This window comes from Nematolebias whitei, chromosome 14 (assembly GCF_014905685.2).
Source record: "Nematolebias whitei isolate Nwh7 chromosome 14, NemWhi1, whole genome shotgun sequence".
Lineage (NCBI taxonomy): Eukaryota > Metazoa > Chordata > Actinopteri > Cyprinodontiformes > Rivulidae > Nematolebias > Nematolebias whitei.
Genome location: NC_056511.1, coordinates 2185606 through 2197366, shown reverse-complemented (window position 1 = coordinate 2197366; position 11761 = coordinate 2185606). Strand labels below are relative to the sequence as shown.

At 44.6% G+C, this 11761-nt stretch overlaps 1 protein-coding gene across 1 annotated transcript in view; it reads right to left on the bottom strand.

Moving 5' to 3' along the window:
• Window positions 1-6768: 6768 nt before the first annotated feature.
• Window positions 6769-11761, bottom strand: part of LOC119420770 (homeobox protein CDX-1-like) — a 20354-nt gene continuing 15361 nt past the window's right edge. Inside the window, exons 2-3 of the mRNA XM_037688197.1 lie at window positions 7489-7637; window positions 6769-7244 (exon numbers count right to left, since the gene is read on the bottom strand). Of these exons, the coding sequence (XP_037544125.1) occupies window positions 7014-7244; window positions 7489-7637 (380 nt within the window). The 3' untranslated portion in view covers window positions 6769-7013. The remainder of the gene's footprint in view (window positions 7245-7488; window positions 7638-11761) is intronic.

Here is an 11761-nt window from a genome sequence, read left to right as displayed (position 1 = left end):
TGGTTCTGTGGGTCCATGTGGGTCCGTATGGTTCTGTGTGGTTCTGTAGAGAGAGATTTGAGCGTCTCCTGTTTTTCTGAGAGGATCTTTGGCTTTTAACAGCTCAAAGATGTTCTGACCCGTGTGGGATGAAACTGGGTCAGAACCAGCCCAGTGTTGGGTCCAGTCTGCAGGTGGATCAGTTATCAGAACTCGTCCCGCCTCCTCAAACATTTCTGCGTCTCTGTGGTGAAACCTTTTTACGGCCTCCACCCTCCATAAACTTTATGGCTCTCGTTGTTTGTGTAAAGATGAGCCATGAGCCCAGCTGCTGCTGGGTCGGACCGCCACATCAGAACCAAACCCACCTTCACCTGAACGACCGCACACGTTCCACTTGAAGGTGCCGGACTGTCCTCTTCAAAATCAGACAGTTTGATAGACATCACTCTGGAACACTGAAGCTGAAGCAAGGGGGGCAGGCTGAAGCCCCGCCCCCTCAGGAGTTGAAAAAACATCAAAACGCCTCAGGTCAAGCTGACTGTTGTTCATTCCTGTTCAGATATTTGTTTTAATTCATGTTAGGTCATGTGATGCCCAGATTGTGTGTGGGGGCGGGGCTTAAAGCTCCACGTGGTTAGTGCACAGACTCTGGTTCCACAAACAGCTCCTGTAAACAAACTGTGACGTGTGCACGCTGCTCCACATCACTTTGATTTTCTCTGTTTGACCTTTATTTTCAGGCGGAACGTCTGAGAACACGTTCTCGTTTACAAACATGATGCAACCTTTCAAAATAAGAGAACGAATGTCTAGAAGTCCAGCTAAAGGTTTGATCCAAGTTAAAGAGTTTAACCAGGGACTTGTGTCTGACGGGTGGACTGTTCTGACAGAAACCTCAAAGTATCGTTTAATTTTCAGTTTTGTCCAGAACATCGCTGCTCGTGCTCTACGTCTCGTTTCCACCTAAACATCTTCTGGAAGTGTCCGGCTCTGCCCCTTCAGCTCAACTGGGTTTTCAGCTGAGGACTTTATTTACCTGAGAGCGTATCCACGTTTCACAGCTGCACTGGAGCACGTCGGTGCATCTCTGGTTCTGGTCCCAAGCCCGGGGAAATGGTGAGGGTTGTGTCAGGAAGGACATCCAACATAAAACGCTCTGACCAAAACTATGATGCGAGTTCATCAAAGTGAAACCACCGGATCGGTCGAGGCCCCGGTTAACAACCACCACTGGTGCTGTTGACAAACAGGGTGCAGGTGGAAACTGTGCTGCTGTCAGTGGAAGACCATGAGGAGGGAAACATGTCAGGAGACAGAGGAGAAGAGGAAAGTGAAGAATGTAGGACTGAGGGTTGCAACTCTAAATGTGGGGACAATGACAGGCAAAGGTAGAGAGCTGGCTGACATGATGCTGAGAAGGAAGGTAGATGTTTTATTTGTCCATGAGACCAAGTGGAAGGGCAGCAAGGCTCGCAGCATTGGAGCAGGGTTCAAACTGTTTTACCATGGTGTGGATAGAAAGAGAGAAGGAGTAGGGGTGGTCCTGAAGGAGGAGTTTGTAAAGAATGTAGTAGAGGTGAAGAGAGTGTCAGATAGGGTGATGTGTCTGAAGGTAGAAGTAGAAGGTCTGATGCTAAACATCGTCAGTGGTTATGCTCCACAGGTTGGATGTGATGTGGAGGAGAAAGATACATTTTGTAAAGATCTGGATAAAGTGATGGAGAGTATTCCCAGGGAGGAGAGAGTGGTGATGGAGCAGACCTGAATGGACATGTTGGTGAAGGAAACAGAGGATGAGGAAGTGATGGGTAGGTTTGGTGTCAAGGAAAGAAACCAGGAAGGACAGATGGTGGTGGATTTCACCAAGAGAATGGAAATGGCTGTAGTCAACACCTGTTTCCAAAAGAGGGAGGAGCATAGAGTGACCTATAAGAGTGGAGGAAGGAGTACGCAGGTCGACTACATTCTGTGTAGAAGAGGAAACCTGAGGGAGGTTGAAGACTGTAAGGTTGTGGCAGGGGAGAGCGTGGCCAGACAGCATCGGATGGTTGTGTGTAGAATGAGGTTGGGCATCGTTTGAATTTGAACGGTTCCGGGTTTTTTTAGAGGTGGGTTAAAAACAAAGACATGTCAGTTCAGTTCATTTATAGAGTTCCAAGTCACAACTGAAGTGTCCTCAGGGCACCAAGCAGAAACATTCATATATAAAATAATACGTTAACACTATTTATCTGCTGCGAATTTAACTCCATCATGTTATAAATGAGTCAGAGTCCTTTCTGGATGGAATCATTTGAACTTCGATTTGAATTTTAATTCTATGAACTCTTTACTTTTTATTAACTTTATACTATTATTATTAACTTTATACTATTATTATTAACTTTATACTATTATTATTAACTTTATACTATTATTATTAACTTTATGCCTAAATTTACAATTTAAATATGTGCACATTCATGTTAATTTTCTTAATTTTGAACTGACATCTGGAGTTTGAAGCTGATGATGTGAGGAGTTCCTCAAGGCTGAGTTCTCGTTGCTTTTCATTTAGTTTTTAATCGTTTTAATAAAGACAGTCATAATTTCTAGAAAACCCTCACAGCTGATGGTGGTGAATATGTAATGTTTGTGTTAGATTTTATAACGTTTAGTGTTTCATTTTGTTGTTGTTGTTTGTTTTAGCCGAAGCCTCAAGTTCAACGTGTCTTTGCCTGTCTCTATTGGTAACTTACACACACACACGCACACGCACACATGCACGCGTGCAGATAGTCTGTATCAGAGCTAAGATAGGACTGTTGATGGAGGCAAAGTGGGCCCAGGAGGACAAAGGTCTCAGTGTGGACACATGAACACACAGAACAGCAGATAGCAGGATCCTGAGCTCTGTTTACCCAGAGTTCCTCTGTGCCCTTTGGACACCACACCTCAACTGATGAGCCAGGTAACAAATATATGTGTGTGTGTGTGTGGGGGGGGGGGGGTTCTGAAATATGGAAGTGATTTCTGTTGGATGTGGATCTCGTCCATTCAGACCAGTTTCAGGCTCTCTGCTGTGATCGTTCCAGCTCAGCTCAAAGTATTGTGGTAATCTGGTGAAATATTCTCATTAAGCTGGATTTTATTTTCCTGCACATTCATGAGCTCTCAGCCTTTATTCAGGTTCACGTCCGTAGAACGGGATCAGGATCAAATGTTCTACCAGAACCAACACAGAGAACGTTTTGTGTTAAAGATGAACCGACTCCTCGTTCGCTCTTTGTTCACTTTCAGTTAAAGGCCAGGCTCACCTGACCGAGGTGGATAACGGGCCACAGTTGGTTCTGTCCGGGCCTGGTCTTAGTGGCCGTCTGGATTTGATGCAGAGAACGTCTGAGATACACAGAACCCGTGGGCCCATCCGTTCTTTATGGATTCAGCATGGTTCCTCAGCGGCCCGGCTCCCCACGTGGTTTTGATTCAGGGTAACGTTGGACACTCATGTGGAGAACCAAACACAACTCGTCTGGGTCCAGAACCTGTCTGGGTCCAGAACCTGTCTGGGTCCAGAATCTGTCTGGGTCCAGCTTTGAGCACTAAACAGGTCAAACAAAGGTTTCCACGTGTTTGATGCTGAGTGATTCTGGACCTGATGGGTCATAAAACCCAACCGGGTTTGATCTTTAGATCCTGCACAGCTTCTGAGCTGAAGGTGGACCTGGACCGGTTCAGGTAGGACCGGTGTTCCTGTCTGCAGGGATTCAGTTTCAGATTAAAGCAGCTTCAGGTTTTGGACCAAATCAGATTCTTTGTCCTCGTTGAAAAACACGAAGCTCAGAAATCATCCGTCGTTTTGACAACAAAGCTTTTATTTAATACAAATTACATTTCAAATGTGCACATGTTGAAGTCTGATCAGAAACATTGAACGTTAGGAGAAAGACAAGTTTGATAAATCTCATAAAGTTTCAACAAACTGAACCTTTAAAGAGTTTCTCTACGGTTTGGACCAAACATCAGAACCTGTTGGTGTGAAAGTTGTTCTTTCATTAAAGTTTCTCTTCTTTTGTCCTAAAACCCAAAGTTAGAGTCGTGTAGAGAGAAGAAACGTTTCAAAGATGAAGTCACATTTCTAGAGTTTTCTGAAGAAGTTTGTCAGCAGAACCAGAACCACCAGTTGATCTGAAGGTGAAACCTCCACCAGGGTCGGTTTCTTCAGACTGGACGGTGAACCAGAGCTTCATGAAACACGTCCGCTCGTTTAACAAACTGAAAGTTTCACCCCGAACGGTTAAATATGAAACAACTTCAGCCTGGAGTTAGACCCTTCATCGAACTGGGCTGGAACTGGTTTTTATTCAAGGACTGGTGAAACTGGAGCTCCCGCAGACGAGGCTGAGACGATCTTTGAGTCCGGTTAAACGGACACGTCTCGTACGTGGAATGTTTCTGGTGTTTCTCAGTCAGAGAGCGTGACAGAAACCAGCAGCCAGACCCCCCCTCCAAGAAGAACAAGACCAAGAACTGCTGCCATCAGGAAATTATTTTGAAAGGATTGAATTGTCAGAATAAGAGCGTCCGTCTGATTTGAAGCACGGGGCCGATGAAGATCAGGACGAACAACAACGCCGCTCCGCTTCATCTCAGGGTTTTCACACGAACTGTGAACCTACGGCCATTTTTCTACAGAACCATGAATGTGTAGTCTCTTCTTCTTCTTCTTCTTTCAGCTGCTCCTTCTTCAGGGTCTCCACAGAGAAGTAACTCTCTCGGTGACTGTTTTTCCTCTGGATGTTCTTCCTGATCTACCACAGACACCGAGCTACCACACGGAGGAGCAGAGGGTTAAAGGCCTTGCTCAAGGGCCCAGAGTGGGGCAGATGAGGGTGGAGGCAGGTGTGGGTGCTTTTGATGTTGTCGGTCCGGGGAGTTGAACCAGTGACTTCCCGATCACAGGCCCACCTTCTCTAACCTCTGCGCCTCCTCTCTCCACAAATAATGATCTAAATTCAGTTCAGTTTGTTTCCATAACTCCAGGTCACAACAGAAGATCGTGTTGAGTCTCCTCTTCATCACAGTCTCATCCTGAACAAGAACAGAGGAGACAGTGGGAAGAAAAAACTCCCTGTAACAGGAAGAACCCTCCAACAGAACCAGCTCAGGACGAGCGGACATCTGCTTCAACCAGCTGGTTTAAGAGGACAGGAAGTAGAAACACACACAGAATGACAGGTCCACGTGTGGTTCCTATAGTCCAGGTGAACTTTCTACAGGAGGAAAGACAAATAACATATTAAGATTGAAATAATTACAAATCCAAACATGGAGGGCAGAGCAAGTAAAGAAGCAGCAGAGAGAGGACGTGTGGTCAGTTGGTCCAGCAGTCTAAGTCTACAGCAGCATAACTAAGGGATAGTTCAGGAAACTCAAGCCGACCCTAACTATAGGATTTATCAAAAAGGAAAGTTTTAAGCCCAGTCCTAAAACTGGACAGTGTGTCAGGACAGAAACTGGAAGTTGGTTCCCAAGAGAGGAGCCTGAGAACTGAAAGATCTGCCTCCCATTCTGCTGCTGGAAACTCTAGGAACCACAAGTAAACCTGCAGTCTGAGAGTGAAGTGCTCTGTTAGTAAAATATGGAACAATAAGATCTGTAATATAAGATGGAGCTAGGTTGTTGAGAGCTTTGTAGGTTAGAAGTAAGATTTTGAATTCTGTTCTGGATTTGACAGGGAGCCAATGGAGAGAAGCTAAAACTGGAGAGAATACAAAAGGATCTGAAAGATGGACGGTGTATAACGCCTTCCGATCCTATCAGGACACTCAAAGCTCTTTACCTGCGCCTCGTTTACCCATTCATTCAGACTCTGCTACGTACAGGATACAAACAATAATCAGAGCTTTATCACATCCATGCGCTGACGGGACTAAACGTTCTAAATAAGATAAATCATGTAAAAGGTCTAAACGCTCGTCCCTGCTGTGATTCCATCAAAGGATTAAACTGTGGGTCCGTTCAGTTTCAGGAGACAATATTTAAACAGAATTATTGACAGGAATCGTAAAATCATGTTAAAGGTGTAAAAACAAGTCAGGAAGATACATTTCTGCAGAGGACAAGATAATAAAACTGTTTAAAGTGTTTGAACTTTAAAATAAAGATCACTTTAATATGATTTAATAAAGATTAATGTTTATATTTCCAAAGACTTGGGTAAAAACTAAATTTACCCAGAAACTCATTTAGAGCTTTCAACAATAAAATCTGTGAGGAGCCTACATTAAATTTAAATCAAATCAGTTTGTTTAAAAAGAAACACTAGAGTTTCAGCTGAAAGCGGTTCCTATGGTTCTTTATCTGATGGTTCATTTTGCAGCTGACTGGGCTCCATCCAGGGGTTTTATCTCTTTTTTACTCTGATTTCACTCAAGACTCGGAAATACCCGAAGGAAAACATCTGTAAATGTTTCAACAACATAATTAAACTGTTTGGACGCCATCAAAGTGAACACGAACGTGCAAAACCAAAAACCTTAAAAACATAAAAAATGATCATAAAAACACATCTGCAACGTGTCAGCCATTAAAACAAGTTTCATGTTTTCTTCTGGAGTCCAGAATCCAACCCAGAGGTGAGGCGAGAACGTGAAGCTCGGTGTTTGTTACCAACATCTGCTGGGCCGACCGGTTCTGACAAAGAACCTGGACCTGGACCCGACCGTTTGGTCCAACCTGGACTAAACTGCACATCAGGAATGGTTTTGAATGAAGAACTCAGCAAATAAAACAATAATTTCTCCTTTTATTTCTCTAAATATTAACAGAAGTCTGCTGGAGTCCTGCCAGTCGGCTGCTGCTGATCAGACGCACTGAACTTCCTGTCTGCAGCCGTTTTTCACAATAAAAAAGAAATCTGCGACAGTCGTTGGGAGGACAGCTCCTGGAACCAGGCGGAGGCTGAATGAAGTTTGTACTTTGAAACGTGGAAAAGCAGAAAGATTCCGTTTTCCACATCGGCGTCCAACGAAACCTCGTCCGTGTCCTCCTCAGTACTCCTCCTTGATGTTCAGCGCCAGGGAAGGAGACACCAAACCGTTGTTGCCGCTGCTGCTCGTCACCATGGCGACGCTGCTGCCGCCGTTCCCATGGAGACCGCCTCCTCCCGCGCCGCCTCCAGTGGGCGGAGTGGGCGTGGTCGTGGAGGAGGCCGGCTGCTGGAGCTTCTTCTTGTTGATTTTTCTCTCCTTCGCTCGTCGGTTCTGGAACCAGATCTTCACCTGAAAATATTGGATTCTGTCAGAACCTCAGCACCACATGGTGTTATTCAACCATAACCACCTTTTTCATTTAAAAATCATGAAAACCCCAAACATTTCTGTTTTCAGGTGAAGGTGCTGTTTTTTTTAAATAAAGTCATTTCTGAGTCTGACTTTAAGAGGAACCAACAACAACTGGTGCTGCCCTTCGTCTTCGGGTCAGCAGAACCGTGGCGTCATGCACGGCGCTCTCTTCTCGTCTCACCTGTCTCTCGGACAGACTGAGGGTGGTGGCGAGCTCCGCCTTCCTGCGGATGGTGATGTACTTGCTGTAATGGAACTCCTTCTCCAGCTCCAGGCGCTGGTGGTCGGTGTAAACCACCCGGTACTTGTCTTTAGTTCGTGTTTTTCCATCTGCGGAGACAGAAAAATATTCAGATTAAATGTGTTTTGCAGGATGCTGCGTCCTGCAGGACACGATCAGTTTCTAAAAGCACCAGTTCTTGTTTTCACACTGACAAAAATGGACTTCGTTATGTTTTCATGTAATTTTACAAATAAAATAAAACACCTTTTAAAACTGTTTAGTGTTTTTATCAAACCAGTTTCTGATAAACAAAGTTCGATATAACACGTCTTATCCCAATTACTATAAATAAATGATTAAATGGGAAAATTATAGCAGCTATTATGATTGTATCCCGTTTTAGACAATAAGTCCTGTCGTTCATCTTTATTGATCGTTTTGTGGTTTCCTAAATGTTAGCGTGTAAACACAGAAGGATGACGTGTTTATTCCTCGAGGCTCAGTTCTGTCAGTGAACAGATAATCTGGATCATTTTATATCAATGTTATCCAGTATGCTGATGATACTGTGACCTCCTGAACCATGGCCCAGCTCTTCAGCTTTATCACCCACAGATGTTTGTTCTTCACAGATGTGTGTGATTTAAAACTAAAACAAACTAAACTGTCTATTTCTTAGATCTAAAAACAAAACGTCAAACTTCCGTCTCTCGTTTTGGACGTTCAAGACATCGTTATAATTTTGCTGCACATATCTTGACCTTTTATTAGACCTTTATTTATACAGGTTAGTTCCCATTGAGCCTCAAAGACTCATGAGAGAGACCTGTTACATACAACATGCAGGTAGATGAGAGAAAGAGAACACGAGGATGGAGGAAGACAAAAGAACAGTGTCTCACACCATGTCCTGGCCGGGAAACGGTGTGAAAGATGAAAAAAGACCTCGCAATATACGATGACGTCATAATACATTCATGCACAGAGGACAACGAAGACGGTGAGTTATCTATAAAGACTCCAGAAAGTTCTAATAAGATGGTACAGTGTCTATCAGCATCACGGTTCTGATAAGTCGGGGGGGGGGGGGTGTCTGGTTTCTGTCTGCCTTTAGTTCTGCTGGTGCACTCAATGATGAATCCAACAGCCAGATATGTGGACATTCTCCCAGATTGAATCCTTTATGCTGGTGAGTTCCAGAAGTGGCTACGATTCTCAGAAATCACGTCCAGCTTGTGGTTGAACTCGTTAAGAACATGAGTGTGAGAGCTCGAGACCTAATCCTTCACATAAGGCTGGCAGCTTTACCACGGCTGAAACTGCTGCCGACATCTTCCTAATTTGTCAATATCCAAAGTATCCACCGATTCCAAAAAGCAGAAACCCTGTGATTATAAATCCAACACATCTTCTACGTCCTCCACAACAGAACAGATGGGCACATCATCTAGGAGTCCATGACATGCGCAGCTGCGTGGGTCCCTTCAGGGCATGAGGGCTCTCCAGCACCCCGTCGTCTGGTGGAAAATAAATTATCAACTGCGCTGAGGGACCAGCTGACCAGATCCATAAGGATTTTTGATTCAGAAGACGTGTAAAGAGGGTTGAGAGAGCGCTCTGAGGTTGAGAGAGCAGGAGGGAGGGAGAGAGCGACCGACTTCATCGAAGGCGAAAGAGACAATGTTTACCACTGATAACTTCTTTATTCATGTCAAATAGTTGTGGCAATAAATAATTTTACTGCAAATGAAGTATTTTAACTTTAAGAACTAATTTCCATCAGAGATAGGACGACTTCAGTGATTCCAGCTGTGTGAAATCACGCCGGCTGTTAGTAAAAACCTGAATGGAGTGAGTGGAATCGTAAACTTTTATATTCTGTGTTGTAAACACGGGACAGGACGGGTCATGGAGCCACGCGTCCTCAGCAGGACGCCTCTATTCAAATGTCCTATCTGCCTCGGCTGCATTTGCATAAACTGCATTTTATCAGCTTGAGTTCGTTTATGAGCCTCACTTCAGGCGTTCAAACTGCTCTGAGCTGCGAACTGAAGCAGAACGAGCTCCTCCAGTCATCAGTAAAACGTGGCAACTTAAAAACATGTTTCTCCAACTGTTTGTCTTTTTCTAACCATAAACCTAATGAAGTCTGGCGCCTACATTACCCACAATGCAGCTGGGACAGCTAGAAGTTACTAGAAGTTGCAGCAGAAATGTTCTCCTCTAAAAAACCATCAATAACTCAAAAGTTCCTGTTGAATTTAACTAGAAGAGTTCAAGCTGCTGCCAGGGGCTCGTTGCCGTGGTAACCATGTGACTGCATCTGTCCCGTCCTGACAGCACTCTTACTGCGACAGGCAGACAGACTGAGGCATCCTCACACTTGTCTGTGTGAAAACCACAAGGACTTGTTGCAGTTTGGAAGAGTCCGTCTGACTCGGAGAGAGTTCTGGAGCGACTGACGTTCAGACGTTCCTTTGGAAAGATATTTGGAAAGTTAGAGGTTTGGTGAACTTTAGATAAGTTACGGTGCTTTGATGTTTATGTTTTTAATTAACGTTTTTCATGAACGAGGTTAGCTGTTTGTCTTTTCTACCCAGAATGCATTGCTGTGAAAGATTTGACAAGTTCTGTCTGAAGATACAAGTTTTAATAAACTTGCTTCAGGGCAGCACGGTGGCTCAGAGGGTGGAGCTGCCACCGCTCAGCGAGAAGGTCGTCAGATCGAATCCTGGCCGGGGGTCTTTCTGTGTGGAGTTTACATGTTCTCTCCGTGCATGTGTGGGTTTTCTCCAGATACTCCAGTTTCCTCCACAGTAAAAACGTGCACGTTAGAACTCCAAACTGTCCCTAAGAGAGAGAGACGGTCTCGTTTGTCTCTATGTGTCCCTGTGATGGACTGGAGACCTGTCCAGGGTGTCCCTTGCCCCTCACACAGTGATTGCTGGACATGGGCACCAGCGACCCCCGTGACCCAAAATGGAATAAACGGGTAAAGAAAATGGATGGACATTTAGATATTTTGAAACGTGTACATTTAAAATAATTAGTGGTTAAAAATGAATAGTTGCAGTTGTCTCGTTTGTAAGACAAATAAAAAGATGAGTTTCCAGGGGACACCTGTCCCTGCTGCTGTTTGCAGGACTCATTAAAGGGCCTTCAGCTCTCGTGCACACGCTCTGATTCAACAGTAACACCGCGCACGCAGCAGGACTCGAACCCTGCGGGGACAAACTCAAACATTTTAGACTGAGAGCAGCATCTGTCGGAAGTTTCTGCTCGACTGCTCGCAGAGTAAAACCAGCACTTTGATTCTCCGCGCTCATGAAACCACAGCATCCAGTCAGTTCCAGTACGTTCCAGTATGTTCCAGTCAGTTCCAGTACGTTCCAGTACGTTCCAGTCAGTTCCAGTATGTTCCAGTCAGTTCCAGTCAGTTCCAGTCAGTTCCAGTCAGTTCCAGTCAGTTCCAGTTAGTTCCAGTACGTTCCAGTCAGTTCCAGTTAGTTCCAGTACGTTCCAGTCAGTTCCAGTTAGTTCCAGTACGTTCCAGTTAGTTCCAGTACGTTCCAGTACGTTCCAGTCAGTTCCAGTCAGTTCCAGTCAGTTCCAGTCAGTTCCAGTCTGCAGCTTCTGAGACTCGACAGTCTGAGCTGCAGAAACGTCCAGATTTAATCCAGATTTAATCCAGATTTAATCCACACAACTTCCACGTGTTCGTGCAGAAAGAAACTACATTTAATGAAATCAAAATCTGTGAACGTAGATTCCTCCAGAATGTTTAAAATGAGATAAACCACCAAGACAAGATCGATAATCAATAACAGAACATAATCACAGATCAATTTGTTTTCTTCTTTTTAAAAAGCAAAATCAAAGAAGACGTGAGTTCAGCGCTCGACACTAAAACACACGTTCTGCTTCCTGTTTGTTCCTCGAACAAACTGATGATGAAAATATATTAAAATAAAACTGTTTGTGTTGAACCTGAAGCAAGAATCAGACGAGCAGCTCCTCCTGCATCCATCCATCATCCATCCAGACATCCATCCATCCATCCAGCCAGCCAGCCATCCATCCATCATCCATCCAGACATCCATCCAGACATCCATCCATCCATCATCCATCCAGACATCCATCCAGCCATCCATCCATCCAGACATCCAGCCATCCAGCCAGCCATCCATCCATTCATCCATCCAGCCATCCAGCCAGCCAGCCAGCCAGCCA